Source organism: Schistocerca gregaria, chromosome 8 (genome assembly GCF_023897955.1).
Source record: "Schistocerca gregaria isolate iqSchGreg1 chromosome 8, iqSchGreg1.2, whole genome shotgun sequence".
Taxonomy (NCBI): domain Eukaryota; kingdom Metazoa; phylum Arthropoda; class Insecta; order Orthoptera; family Acrididae; genus Schistocerca; species Schistocerca gregaria.
This window is the reverse complement of record NC_064927.1, coordinates 412,594,754-412,610,812: the sequence shown is the minus strand read 5'-3', so window position 1 is coordinate 412,610,812 and position 16,059 is coordinate 412,594,754. Positions and strand designations below refer to the sequence as shown.

Below are 16,059 nucleotides of genomic sequence, written 5' to 3'. Positions count from 1 at the left end.
TTCATAAAATTTCATGGTAATCCAAATAAAACTTGAATATTGGTCGTACCTATAATAGCTTAGGACTTACTGTTAAAGTGAAATTAACAAGTTTTGTAACAAAGACCTGAATGCTAAAATCTGAACGCTTCGATCGATCTTAACCATCGATATTTCATATAGAAGCGCATCATTAAAATGCCAAACGTTGCAAATATCAACTCTGGAACTTAATTTGTGTAAAGGATATAGTGAATTTAAGTTATCAATATTTCCGGTTAAGCATCAGATCATCGTTTGCTCCACGCAAAACACGTTGAACGATGGCAGCATGGCCCTTTATTGAATCATTAGGCAATAGAATTTTTGATGTAAAGTTTAGTGCAAAATAGTTACTTTAGTTCTTTATTTATTTATCAGAAAGCGCATTGGAGTAAGGCTAATGACCGTGACATTCAAAGTTAAGAAGGAAATTGTATTGGTTTTATGTAAAGCAATTTAACGTTTATTATGTAATGGATATTATTGTTACTTTATCTATAACGTGAAAATGGTCAGGCTTTGATTATATAAATATGTTAAAAATAAGTAAAAACTTTGAGGTTCGCCGATGACATCGTAATTCTGTCAGAGACAGCAAATGACTTGGAAGAGCAGTTGAACGGAATGGATAGTGTCTTGAAAGGAGGATATAAAATGAACATCAACAAAAGCAAAACGAGGATAATGGAATGTAGTCGAATTAAGTCGGGTGATGCTGAGGGAATTAGATTAGGAAATGACACACTTAAAGTAGTAAAGGAGTTTTGCTATTTGGGGAGCAAAATAACTGATGATGGTCGAAGTAGAGAGGATATAAAATGTAGACTGGCAATGGGAAGAAGAGAAACTTGTTAACATCGAGTATAGATTTAAGTGTCAGGAAGTCATTTTTGAAAGTATTTGTATGGAGTGTAGCCATGTATGGAAGTGAAACATGGGACAATAAATAGTTTGGATAAGAAGAGAATAGAAGCTTTCGAAATGTGGTGCTACAGAAGAATACTGAAGATAAGGTGGACAGATCACGTAACTAATGAGGAGGTATTGAATAGGATTGGGGAGAAGAGAAGTTTGTGGCACAACTTGACCAGAAGAAGGTATCGGTTGGTAGGACATGTTCTGATGCATCAAGGGATCACTAATTTAGTATTGGAGGGCAGCATGGAGGGTAAAAATCGTAGAGGGAGACCAAGAGATGAATACAGTAAGCAGATTCAGAAGGATGTAGGTTGCAGTAGGTACTGGGAGATGAAGAAGCTTGCACAGGATAGAGTAGCATGGAGAGCTGCATCAAACCAGTCTCAGGACTGAAGACCACAACAACAACAAAATGTAAAATAATGTAGAATAAGCTGTAGCCAATCAGATGGATGGCTTCAGGAAAGGGAACTGACCTAGTCAGTTGAGCGAGGAGTATGTTTTCCGGCCGGAGTGGCCGAGTGGTTCTAGGCGCTACAGTCTGGAACAGCGCGACCGCTACGGTCGCAGGTTCGAATCAAGCCTCGGGCATGGGTGTGTGTGATGTCCTTAGGATAGTTAGGATTAAGTAGTTGTAAGTTATAGGGGACTGATTACCTCAGTAGTTAAGTCCCATAGTGCTCAGAGCCATTTGAACTATTTTGAGGAGTATGTTTGGCGCGGAAGCGCGGCCAGGGACGGGCAGAGGGACAGTGCTGATGCAGACGCGAAAGCGGACAGTTCGGCTGGAAACGCCAAACTGGACAGTTCGGACTGAGACGCGAAAGCGGACAATCGGTCTTTAGGCAGCTAGGAAGTGCAACGACTTAGAAAATTTCGCATTGCGTGGTATCGCGAAACTAAGTCTCTGAGCGGTGAGCAACCGCCCGCCTGGTGTTAACTCTAACTTTTCGTGTAAATAAGGAGGTGGAGTATTGGACTTGTGTTTCACAATGAGATTGTGAATGATCGAACTGTGTCGAATGGATATGAGCTCGAGTGTAACAATAATTCTAAATACGAACACTTTCGCTATTAGTTTGCTTTCTGAATAACCATTATTCTAACCAAATCGCAACTGTGTGGCCTACATCATTTATGGGTCATTAATTTAGTTCCTGATATTATTATTACTGTTATTGTATGTTATTTTAACTTTGTATTTCGCAAATTTGCGATCAGCCAGACAATTTAACCAAAGCGTCACGAGTGTCTAATATACACTCCTGGAAATGGAAAAAAGAACACATTGACACCGGTGTGTCAGACCCACCATACTTGCTCCGGACACTGCGAGAGGGCTGTACAAGCAATGATCACACGCACGGCACAGCGGACACACCAGGAACCGCGGTGTTGGCCGTCGAATGGCGCTAGCTGCGCAGCATTTGTGCACCGCCGCCGTCAGTGTCAGCCAGTTTACCGTGGCATACGGAGCTCCATCGTAGTCTTTAACACTGGTAGCATGCCGCGACAGCGTGGACTTGAACCGTATGTGCAGTTGACGGACTTTGAGCGAAGGCGTATAGTGGGCATGCGGGAGGCCGGGTGGACGTACCGCCGAATTGCTCAACACGTGGGGCGTGAGGTCTCCACAGTACATCGATGTTGTCGCCAGTGGTCGGCGGAAGGTGCACGTGCCCGTCGACCTGGGACCGGACCGCAGCGACGCACGGATGCACGCCAAGACCGTAGGATTCTACGCAGTGCCGTAGGGGACCGCACCGCCACTTCCCAGCAAATTAGGGACACTGTTGCTCCTGGGGTATCGGCGAGGACCATTCGCAACCGTCTCCATGAATCTGGGCTACGGTCCCGCACACCGTTAGGCCGTCTTCCGCTCACGCCCCTACATCGTGCAGCCCGCCTCCAGTGGTGTCGCGACAGGCGTGAATGGAGGGACGAATGGAGACGTGTCGTCTTCAGCGATGAGAGTCGCTTCTGCTTTGGTGCCAGTGATGGTCGTATGCGTGTTTGGCACCGTGCAGGTGAGCGCCACAATCAGGACTGCATACGACCGAGGCACACAGGGCCAACACCCGGCATCATGGTGTGGGGAGCGATCTGCTACACTGGCTGTACACCTCTGGTGATCGTCGAGGGGTCACTGAATAGTGCACGGTACATCCAAACCGTCATCGAACCAATCGTTCTACCATTCCTAGACCGGCAAGGGAACTTGCTGTTCCAACAGGACAATGCACGCCCGCATGTATCCCGTGCCACCCAACGTGCTCTAGAAGGTGTAAGTCAACTACCCTGGCCAGCAAGATCTCCAGATCTGTCCCCCATTGAGCATGTTTGGGACTCGATGAAGCGTCGTCTCACGCGGTTTGCACGTTCAGCACGATCGCTGGTCCAACTGAGGCGCCAGGTGGAAATGGCATGGCAAGCCGTTCTACAGAACTACATCCAGCATCTCTACGATCGTCTCCATGGGAGAATAGCAGCCTGCATTGCTGCGAAAGGTGGATATACACTGTACTAGTGCCGATATTGTGCATGCTCTGTTGCCTGTGTCTATGTGCCTGTGGTTCCGTCAGTGTGATCATGTGATGTATCTGACCCCAGGAATGTGTCAATAAAGTTTCCCCTTCCTGGGACAATGAATTCACGGTGTTCTTATTTCGATTTCCAGGAGTGTATGTCGTGAGATGCGAAACGTGCGGTTCAACTGCTAGACGAGTTTGGGCCAAGACATTTCGACGAAGAGGAACCACATGTGAACCCGAACATCTTTGGGATGTTAGCTCGCACACTGCACTCCTCTGTCTAGTGAGTTAATGAGTTTTTTCCAAACTCCTCCTATCACATCATATCATGAATCTATACTGCTGGCTGTACCAGTTCTTAAGCCGCATCAACTAAAATGCTGAACAGTTCATTTGGGAGGTTGCTGCAGACAAAAATCTAGATGGTTGGGGTGAGATTATAACAGTGTTTATCACTTACCTAAATTCATAAAAAAATTTTGCATTTAAAATTTGTCACACATAACTTGTGATACGCAAGGACTGTATAAAATATGTGATATACCTGATGTTAGAGTGCTTTGTTGATGTATGATTGTAACTTATGTAAAGAAATATGTGAAATGTATAATTTACTAAATAATATTTTGTCATGGATTAATGAAATAGAAATGTTCATATATGTAATTTTATATACTTTTGCAAGTTGTCATTTGTATAAAATGGGGCACGCTTAGGGACAATATGTAGGATACGTATTGTGTAAAAGATTGAGTCCTTTCTTATTGTATGGAAACTACTGTGGGAATCGTAAAAGGTGGCTTGGGTTTTTGGCGCGCTAGCTACAAAGGTTTTTGGTACAAGTTGTGGAGCTATGTAATGGACAGTAAAACGACGCTAAGAAGAATTAATTAGCCCATTCTTCAAGAAACCGGTACGCAGTACCATAAGACATTTAGCTGCCGTTACTATCCGCCACACCCAACTCCTACAGGCAACAGGATACCAACAGTATAATTAGAATTGTAGAAGCGAGAACCATTAATTAAAAATTAACTTTTCTGGATAATTATTGCGTTAAAACATAAAATTTGGTCTATTCTGATTTTTATTCCTAATTAGTCACCTATATGGGATCCTTATTCCGAGTAAACTCGTTTTAAAAATATTTGAAGCGCTTTATTCAGTATCTACAAGCACTAATTTTCATCTTCAAATAAATGTCTGAAGATAATTGTTGTGAACTAATTTTTAAAGTGATAATGAGTAAATAAGTTTTGAGTAAAATATAGATAAAACTCTGTCAGTTGTAAATGAAATTCAGTAAAGGACAAAGAGTTATGAAAAGAAAATTTCTTATGTGACTCAGTAACACATAAGCAGGGTTGCATAAAAATACTAAAATACTGAATGACTATACAGAGTGACCACACCGTCACTTCCTTTGGCTTTTGACAGATCATTTGTCAAGACAGAGATGTAAACAAATTGTCTTAATAAATTTAAATGTGTGTATTATGCTATTAGAGTATGTAAGTATTTAATGTGTCAGTCATACAAAATGCAAACATAGAAGTCCTTCCTGGATAAAACTTTTTTAGCGCATTGTAATGATTAGAAATTCGTGGCCTTTCTATATCAAAACCACATCGGTATGTATGTGGGTGTAGTAGATAAAAGATTCTTGTGTCTTTCACAGGACCATATCCACAAAGTTATATTTGTTTATGAAGGTATATTAGGGAACAGAAGAAAAGTAGGTCAAATATACTTCTGATTTTCTGCAACTTAACCTCTTCTTTGTTGCCTAGATAGATCGGCGACCGTAAATACATTAGACAAACCGCTTAATGAACTTCCCAGATTCAGTATTATTCCATTTTTTTACTGTGTTTCTTACTTAAAAGCTAGAAAACTCTTAGGAGAAGGAACTAATAGTCTCATTTCCATGACCTTTAGTCATGCATCACGGTCAAATCTTGTGAAAGGAATAACATTAAACTGGCTTTTCCATTAGCAGGACTACTTGTTCTGTTGAAGTATAGTGTCATAAGGTGACCTTGGAGTCCAAGATATGGGCTGTGCTCACCTCACCGCCACGGATCCATATTCGTGCATTTAATGGCGTCCTACATCACATCAATTTATGCCTGTCCCCTCATCATGCATTTAACATATTTTTCAACGTTGCGGAAGTTACTGTAGGTTATGGATAAAATCTGACCCTTAGAATGTGACTTAATGGAAAAGCTTACATTTGAAATACATTTGTAGTACTAATAATAATTTCGTGTGGCTTAATGGCTTGGTGAAGCTCTTTCAACTGGGTGCTGTTTCGGAGACTAGCGTATCCCTAACATACTGCAGTTATTTGGAAGACTTCCTTAAGACGAAGATTGGAAAATCCGTTGTTCGACTGAGATTCGATCCCGAGGTCTCTCGGTTTGCAGGCACGTGCACCACCGCTCCTTTTTAGTCTCAAAATAAAAATATGAAAATCAAATTTATCCCTACTTGGCACCGCCAGTTTTACACTAACATAAAAAAAAGAACTCTCTCCATGAGGCGTTGCCCCTAATTGTTCTCAAAAATTCTCCCAAGACGATGGGGTCCACGGGTCTATAATGTATTTTTTTGTATTCATTTTTTTATTAGTTTCTTTATTAAATGATTATAATTAGTAAATGTGTACAATGAGAATTCAATAAAACAGGAGGCTATAAAAATATGATTCAAAGGATAAACTATAATAACTTTATATATATTACTTGTGCTGTGTTCAAATGTGTGTGAATTCCTAACGGACCAAACTACTGGTGTCATCGGTTCCTAAACTTACACACTACTTAAACTAACATATTCTAAGAACAGCACACACACACACACACACACACACACACACACACACACACACACAATACTCGAGGGAGGGGCCGTGCAATCCGTGACATGGCGCCTCAAACCGCACGGCTTACTTGTACTACTTCAGCTAAAATTATCTTTCTTCAAGAAATGGTGCAAATGAAGTTCTTGTGTCCAATGCTGATGGCGTTTTCTTTCTCCATCAATGCCGCCTGAATTATCTACAAACAGATAAATGCTGCATTGCTAATGCCTTAATGAATGTGTTTTTACCATGAATCAGCCAGTCTCACTGCTTACACTTCAGGTAATTATGTCTTGGATGTGGTGCTGCACGAAGGTCACACTGAGCCTGGTACTCACCAACTAGAGATTTCACGAAAACACTGCATAAATAATTTACAAAGAGCGTACGGTGCCTCGATATGGGTTCAAGAGCGTTGTAAGAGTTCTGCATGTACCACCAATACTCAAGCTTCACTTTCTGCCCTTCGTCGGAGACCGCTAGACCACGAGGCCAGACATTTTTACTAATGGTACTAATTAGCAGCTGCGCGAGATTAGCCGAGCGGTCTAGGGCACTGCAGTCATGGACTGTGCGGCTGGTCTCGGCGGACGTTCGAGTCCTCCCTCGGCCATGGGTGTGTGTGTTTGTCCTTAGGATAATTTAGGTTAAGTAGTGTATAAGCTTAGGGACTGATGACCTTAGCAGTTACGTTCCATTAGATTTCACACACATTTGAACATTTTTTTGAACTAATTAGCACAACGTTTCATACTGAAATCAGTGGTGATGTGTAGCCATACATTTCCAATTATCTCGCAAACGCCTCATTTGCGAGGACATATTGACTGAACGTTTTTGCTTCGGTTATCGTCTACTTTCGCACGTGTCAGTTTTCGCAGTTAATTATAATCCAAAATATTTATCACTGTGGTTACAAATAAATAATTTAAAAATCTCCTGTGGCTCACAGCTTGGTGCAAATATTTTATCAGACGGAATGTCAGTAACGAGCGTGTCAGTTTAAATTGATGCTGCCAACAGTAATGGCACAAAGGCCCACGGCGTGACCGCTGCTCTTCCGATACACTGGTGGATTCAACGTATATGACACGACTAAACTGCTTCTGATTGTATATCATTAGCCCTCAGGACATTTTGTCTAATGAATTGCACAGAACCGCGCTTCTTGTCCAGCTACGTCTATTCCCTCCTTTCCTTCCCCACTCGTCACCCAACCATGGCGGAAAGTTCTTCTTTGGTTTTCGAGAAAACTTTTGTACCATATAGGCAGGTTGTTCTGTGGACGCTCGACCAGCGCTTTAGTGAACTGACGAAAACATACTCGAAGGAAAGGAAAATTATCTGAAGCGTTTTATGAAAAGTATCAGGAAAAAGAAAGGAAGGGAAATGAAAAACAAGCTAGGGCCATGAAAGTTAAGTGTGGCCTTCTACAAGCAGTAAAAAATCTTGTACATGTCTTTTCACCAGAATGTCGTGATTTTCAGTGATGATCTTCCTACATCTACAACTGTCTCTTCCAAGAGTTGAACCGTTGATGGTTCAGATATCAGCTTATTTTTTCACTTGCCAAACTTAGTTTCACGCTTCTAGAAAATTACGAATTTTCCTTATTGAATTTCATTAGTGTAGTTGTTTATTATTACTATCAGCAAACAGCTTTGTAATCAAGTAAGTAATGTGATCTTTAAGAAATGACAGTACAGCAATCTCGACTATCTGGCTCACGACTAACCAGCCCTCCATACTATACAGTCTTCACAAAAACCCAGATTCGTTAAACCTTTACAGGAGAGCATCTACCACGATTCAGTGTGTGCAAATTTCAGCTTCAGCATGAAAACTGACGATTTCATTAAATAGGATAATGCATCATTTCGCGTTTCCTTACACATTGTAACAATTGTCTTAAAATAGTCTTGCCAAGATCGCAAAGAAAGGGTAGTAATATCTGATAGAGTGAAGGAGGGCGCCAATTGATATATCGCTTGTGTGGAAAAATGTTCTCGAATCGGCTCTGGTCAAACCAATAATATTTCGTAGTACGTATTTTTCCGGAACAGTTAGGATTTGCAGCGTACAATTTTATGTTGCTAACGAACAAAAAAAACATTATTTTACTTCAAATAGTCATCATTTTGTAGTCTTATTGCTAACAGTATGCAGATTGTTTAAGTCGTTCCTCATGACTATGCTGCTCATGGATAACTGTAAAAAAATGAGTTGCGACTTTTGACAGTTCAGTGTGGAACATATGGAGAGGAGCGTAGTTACAATAAAGTGAATACCCCTAGCTGCATACAGGCGTTGATATAAATCAACGGGGACAGTTGAAAATGAGTGCCCAACTGGGACTCGAAGCTGGGGTCGCCTGCTTACATGGCAGACGCTCTATCCATCTGAGCCACCGAGAACGCAGAGGACAGTGTGACTGCAGGGACTTATCTCTGGCACGCCTCCCGTGAAACCCACATTCACAACTTATTGTCCCGCACTATATTCATAGTGGCCCAGCCCATTGTACTCATTACTCGCGGCTTGTTGCCGGACATGTCCGAAAGAACAAATACCATCTTCATAAATATGTATAGTTAAGGTTCACCTACCATTTGACCATCTTCTTCTGTGCGGATGCACAGTGCTCGACTCTTACGGGAATCGGCAAAAAGCGGCGAGTAATGAGTACGAGGGTCGGTCAAAAAGTAATGCCTCCCATTTTTTTTCTACTTAAAAAAATTAAGTTAAGTGAAAAATTTGAATTTGACGCCATTCCTCAAACCTTCTTCTGCAATCCACTGCTGTAGTAACTGTCTGTGTCAACAGGTGGCAGCACAGCAGAAGTTTGTAAGATGGCCGACATCGATGTACGTTTGAGACAGTGTTGTGTGATTGAATTCTTGAATGCAGAAGGTGAAACGCCCATACGCATTCATGAAAGACTGAAGAAGGTGTATGGTGTTGTGACAGTGGATGTCAGCACTGTTAGACGATGGGTTCGTCGTTGTAAGGAAGCTGAAGGGCAAACACCGTTGACTGACGAAAAGCGGAGCGGCAGGCCGGTGAGTGCAGTGACTCCACACAACATTCAGCAAGTTGATGACATCATTCGTGGTGACCGTCGGGTGACTGCAGATGAAGTGTGTCGCATTATTTCTCTTAGTAAAGGCAGTGTGATCACGATTATTAAACAATTGGGGTACTCAAAAGTTTGTGCACGGTGGGTTCCAAGAATGTTAACCGATCAGAATAAAGAGGCAAGGAAAACAATAGCCTCCCAACACTTGCAGCACTTCCGTTTGGAGGGAGATAAGTTTTTGAAAAAAATTGTGACCGGGGACGAAACATGGGTGCATTTTTTTGAACCCGAATCAAAGAGGCAGTCAATGGAGTGGCGTCACACAAGCTCGCCGAGGAAGAAAAAATTCAAAACTGTGCGATCGGCAGGGAAAGTTATGGCAACAGTTTTCTGCGATACAGAGGGTGTGATTCTGGTTGATTTTTTGGAGCAGGGATGCACAATAAATTCTGTTCAATACGTCATAACCCTCAAAAAACTTAAAGCACGTCTTCAGCGAGTTCGCCCAACAAAATCAATGGCAGATGTTCTTCTTTTGCATGACAATGCAAGACCACACACCAGTCGTCACACCTCTGACGAGATTGTCAAAATTGGATGGGAAGTTTTGCCTCATCCCCCATACAGCCCTGACCTGGCACCATCAGACTTCCATCTGTTCGGGCCACTAAAAGAAGCTCATTGTGGGATTCATTTTGAAGATGAGGAGGCCGTCAAAACATCCGTGCGTCAATGGCTTAGGAAGCAGAGCTGTGATTTTTACCGTGCTGGGATACATGCCCTTGTTCAAAGATGGACCAAAACTGTAGAGATGGGCGGAGATTACATTGAAAAATGACAAAATGATCCTCAATGTTGTGGTTTTCAACCTATGTAATTGCATTTAAATTTCCTGACAATTAAACGTAGAAAAAAAAATTGGAGGCATTACTTTTTGACTGACCCTCGTATAATGGGCAGAGGCATTATGAATATAGTGCGGGACATATGTTGGGAATGTGAGTTTCACGGGAGGCAGTGATAAGTTCCTCTGTCACACCATCCTCTATGTCCACGGTGGCTCAGATGAATAGAGCGTCTGCCATATGCAAGCGGGAGAGCCCGTGTTCGAATCCCGGTTGGGGTAAGCATTTTCAACTGTCCCCGTTGACTTATATCAACCCATGTATGCAGCTAGGGGTATTCATTTCATTGTAATTTCATTCTAACGAGCTGCATGGTCACCAATGGGAACTGTTCTTTCGGATATGTCGCCTTTATCTATCCTCATCGCTAGTTACCCACAACTCGCAACGGCTTCGAGAAAGGGGTACCTTCACAGTCAGCAGGTACGACTATGGTGCTCCAAGGAGGCACCGAACATCCAACTGAAAGAAATCGTACTGCTTCACATTAAAGAGAACCCGTCAGCGAGTACACGAGGAATTCCGCATACGATGGATGTTGTTCTCATTTGGCATGTTCTGCATGAAAATACTTGAAAAAGTGATCCGTTACCACCATGTTTTCAAATGGATGTAACACTAAAAGTGTACGTTTTCGGACATGGGTTCCATTCAAAATATTATCTATTCACTCCCCACTAAAAATCCCAGAAGTTTGTAACGGGAATTTCCGAACACTTTGTACAGCATCTCCCAGGAGAAATGGTCAATTTTCACGCATATTGCAGGAATGATCATTCCAAGTGTTCGAGGCAAAGAAGGCTATAAGAGGTATGAGCACATCATCTACGACACTGTGAAATAAATCTCTCCTTCTGCAAACTCTTTGCTTTCAATATTTCAAGAGGTGGTAGGACCAAAACAAGAAAAAAAATGTCCAGTAAACGTGACCGCTAAAATGCATACCTTAAGAGCTATGAGTTCTTGTTCACTAGAAGAGAGGTATTTTACAGTAGTGGAGAAGAACAAGTGTTATTTAAATGTATGTATTTACTTTATTTAATATTTATATTTATTTATTATTTATATGTTTATTTTATGTTTATACATATTTATAATTTTTATTATATATTTATATGTATATACATGACATTTTTTCCTTTTTTGAACCATATTATCACCTCAAAAATATGGAAACTAAAGAGCCTATGTTGGTAGAGATTTGTTGCACATTATCCAACATGAAAAAGTGCTCACAGGTCTTAAGGGGATAGGACGTCAAATGGGCCAACTTGGAGCAAGAGAGGCACCACAGGACATATTCATTTCCACTGTCTTTACTTTTACAAATAAATTTATAAAACTTTGTCGGCATGACCAGAAAGGAATCAGAATTCAGTCACAACAATGGAAGTTCAAAAAAAAAACAAAATAAATTTTTTTACATGTGAAATTTCATCATTTTTTTCGTTTACTATTGGCTGCATTTGTTGCTATACGTTCACTTTTCTTCATAAGTAAGAGAGATTCTTCAATGTAAGGGGGGTTGTTTGTGTTATTGCCCCAGATGATAATGAGACGAAATATTTGTCACGATTTGTAAGCGGTGGGTCCTTGAGGTACGGCAATACGCGAACATGAGAAGTAAGTTTAAACAGTGTTATTAACAAAGGCTGATTATAAAACACGCATGCTATGCGCACCCGTCATCACTGTCTGACATCGTAATTGCGGTTGTATCGAAAGGCTCCATGGTGAGCTAAGAAAAGAAACATATTCGCGCTCGGGGCCACACTAGTTAATACGGCGAGCTGCGGACGGCGGCCAGTGGCTTACTGCCTACGTCGCACTGCGACCGGACACACGTGTACTGACCAAGCAAATTGTCAGCATTCCAGACATGTCGGATGGCGACCGCGTTTTACATACCGTAGGGCTGCGTGCAACCCCTAGACCCTTACATCGATGAATTTTAGACCACATACAAACCATACTTACATATACATGAAACTCCAGAATTTATTTAATTTATGAAAAAATGGAAGAGCTGTTACATTTTTAACTTCACGTTTAGAAAAAATTCAAATTTTATAATTAATTATCTCTATTTTTACCAAAGTTTTTAATAGATTTAGAAAATTCTACAGTTTCATACATCTGTAAGTATGGTTTGTATGCTGTGCAAAATTCATCGAAGAACCTTTGTTATTTATGAAGAAAAGTGTACCTATAGCAACAAATGCAGCCAATAGTAAGTGAAAAAATTATGAAATTTCACGCTAACAAAAATTAATTTTGTTATGTCTTTGAACTTCCACTGCTGTGAGTGAGAATCCTGAATCCTTCCTGGTCATTCTGACAAAGTTGTATGAATTTATTTGTAAAAGTATAGACAGCGCAAATTAAAATGTCCTGAGGTGCCTCTCCTGGTCCAAGTCGGCCCGTATGACGTCCTAACCCCCCCCCCCCCCCTCCGTCCTCCCTTAGGTATGCCGTTTAGAGCCCATGATTACTAGCCCTCTAGACCTGTTGAATGATCGTTCTTGTCATATTCCTCAATATTGGCCATTCCTCCTGGGGCACCCTGTATTAAATTGCTCACACTTCGAGAGGTAAACGCCAATGTAAAAGTAAACGTAACGTCTGTGGTGCCTAGCCCGGTCTGCGGATGTAGTGCCGTCTTTCTTCGCCTCGGTACTAGGAGGGGCCCATCGCCCCTGCCGCCTTAATACCCCAGCAAAGATTCCTGTGTTTATCTGAAAGCTGAGTGGACCTGAGGCCATCCTGGAGGAGGTGGAACGAAGAAAAATCGCCAGCACTGTCCAGGACTGAAACCGCAAGGTCCAGAGCCGGAATCTAGTGCTCTAAACGCTCGATAGACCACGTTAAGTACAAACGCCACTGGGTTCCACCTAAAGAGACATTTCAGAGTCAGCTAAACAAGCAATTAGGGATTAATTCGTATATATCGACTGTGGCTAGCTTGGTCACATATGAGATGGACAGCGCATGACGTTATTAATAGAAAAGTAACATCTCGATCAGGTGACAGGGGCAGGAATGTTTCAGGTGGCTAAATATGAATTATTTATTTGTTGTTGTGTTTTCAGTCACAGCTGATTCATTATAAGTGTGAAATCTTGTACAGCTAACATATTTTTCCAATGCAATGCACTGCACTGTAGTTAAAGCTAAGGAGTGATATCGGTACAGAGCAGATGCGCATTGTCTGTTGTTCTTAATTATTTGCTCACAGAAATTTTCTGGTGTTATTTGCAATAAATAAAGAACCTCCTTTCAACTTTTAAACGCATCGACAGAGAAACGTAACTTCATTGACACTAAAGATTATGCATAACCAATACTTACATATACTCTGTACTTTCATAACAGTGTGATCACATATAGTGAGTTCCAGTATTATATCCAACATTTATTTGTATATAAACGTTACAAATTTACTAATAAAGGTCATTATATAGCTGTCTCTAAAAGTACGTGCTGAAATTCGTTAAATATTAGCTAGGCCTACATCTTCCTTCCCTTTTTGTCCCTGACACGAAGTTCTTTTTACATAAGCATAAATCCAGTCATCCGTCCCGAAATCAGTTTTCCCTCTGATGAAGTATGAAAGGACCGTTTGAATCCTCACCTTGAAAATCAAAGATTTTTAAGACACACCAACACTCTGAAGTAGGAAGTAAACATTTTTTGCCTGTCTGTTTTGACGCTGGACTTTGCTGTTAGAAGAAAATGAAAGCGAGCTACTGTGCCATCAGTTCTTAATTTTCCTCAGCATTTGGCATGTATGTGAAGAAAGAATAAGCTGTCACTTTAGCGAAATATACAATAAGTGTACTTGCATGTGACAGTGTAGTACAATGTATTTTATTTCCACTGTTACCGAGATGACTGTCAAGTTAACTGACCGAGATTCAAAGATAAAATAACATTATCTTCCTAATTGCAAGAGATTCATAATAATCAGTGTTTTCAAAATATATTCTGTATCTTGTCTTAATTTCGTCCCAGTATCTGTACAGGATTTAGTAAAACTCAGAAACGTAAATGGCAATTTTGTGTAACATTGGACATGATAAATGAATGTAGATGTCACTTGATTTTCCAGTCCTCTGTGAACGGTACACCAAGTGATGAACAGTGCAGCAAAAACGCTGAATTAACTGAAATAGGTAATTATGGGTCTTGGAAAAACAGAACAAAAATGTGCATATAACGTTTCAAACGCTCACTGATACGCCTTTACCTGACAATGAATAATACCCACAGTAAAACAAAAAAAAATCAAAAATCTTCAATATTGGTCGGTAGGTCGCTCAGTTGTGAAATTCAGTGGTTTATTTCAGCTATAATTAAAAAAAAAGTTTCATTCCACCCGTCACATGACTTTGTTGGGTGATAGCACTGTATTATAACCATTGGGGCTTGTGCGATCTGCATGAATTTCTAGTTTAAATTTGTCATTTATACAAATAAATGCTGTTATGTCCTCGCTAAAAATGTTTAAACAGAAGATTGCTGCTGGTCGTGTCAATTGAACTTTACGCTATGTTCAGTAAGTTGTTCTAAATACCATTAACATCCTCACAGTTATTAATCGGTTTTTAGAAAACCTAGATAAAGGAGTAACTCGCAATATTGTTTTCCATGTTCAACTGCCTAAAACGGGAACTGGCAGAGCTAAGCTGCTGTATTGCACGGAAAACGAATCAAAATACGTAGCATGTGGTTCACTTCACTACCTGTTTTGTGGAATTTTGTGAAAGAAAGTTAATGTACATATAGCTCTGTGTTATTTACCAGTTATTGACGTTATATGATTACAGCTGTCTCACTTGCACTGTCCGAGATATACACACCAATCGGCCGAAATGTGGGAACTAATTCACAGTAAATATTAGCGTGTACTTTTTAATATGCCTTAGGCATATCAGACCTGTGATGAGATTATCTATAGCCTTGGGTGTTTATTTGCTGATGCAGTTATCATCTGCGTCACTGGAGCGTTATCAACCGAATCTATTGCCAGAAATCCCAAACGAATATATTTAACCCGTACATTTATTTGTTTGGCAAGCTTCGGTTTAGTGCTATAAATAAATAGATTTATCTGATGGTAGATCGCGTTGATGATGTGTGCATATACATAGGAAGACGAAAATTGATTTTACTGGTCAAGCTTAACGTTAAACGGCTTAAACAGATTGAATAAAAAATCGTAGTTCCTTACCATACTGGAGAAATTTTGAGTTCCGGGTGTGTAAAATTTGGAAAACCGGGAAAAATTTTGAGCCGAATGGTGGAACGGTGTAACCAAAATTTGAAGGTACTGAACTGACTTTGTTTTGTTTTGCTTACATGTCTATGAGTATTGTTGTTTAGTCAGAGAGTAGCAAATCTGAAGAAAAATATCAATTAATGTTGGTCACAGAGAGGAGGAACGATTTAAAAGAAACTTCCTTTCTTTTTCGTGATTTTTTGTCGTTTTTCCGTATTTGTACTTACTTGAAATTCGCAGTACACATACACATTAAACTGCTTGAAGTGAAGTTTTAGCCATACCCATAGATATATTACGTCGCATTATGTTAAGATGTAACTATATGAAGAGAAACAGATGTTGCTGTGAACTTGAAATAACTTGAGATCTTGACTGAAATGATTTTACGATTACGCCTACGTGATCTAGAACCACAGGACTGTATAATACGTAAAAGAACTGTTTTTGAATAGCCTGTTGTT

The 16,059-nt window shown here is 40.6% G+C and overlaps 1 protein-coding gene across 1 annotated transcript in view; it reads right to left on the bottom strand.

Annotated features, from left to right (window-relative positions):
• The window catches only part of LOC126284012 (tubulin alpha chain-like), an 83,867-nt gene extending 68,159 nt beyond the window's left edge, over positions 1-15,708 (bottom strand). The window contains exon 1 of the mRNA XM_049982554.1: positions 15,548-15,708. Within this exon, the coding sequence (XP_049838511.1) occupies positions 15,548-15,550 (3 nt within the window). The 5' untranslated portion in view covers positions 15,551-15,708. The remainder of the gene's footprint in view (positions 1-15,547) is intronic.
• Positions 15,709-16,059: the final 351 nt, after the last annotated feature.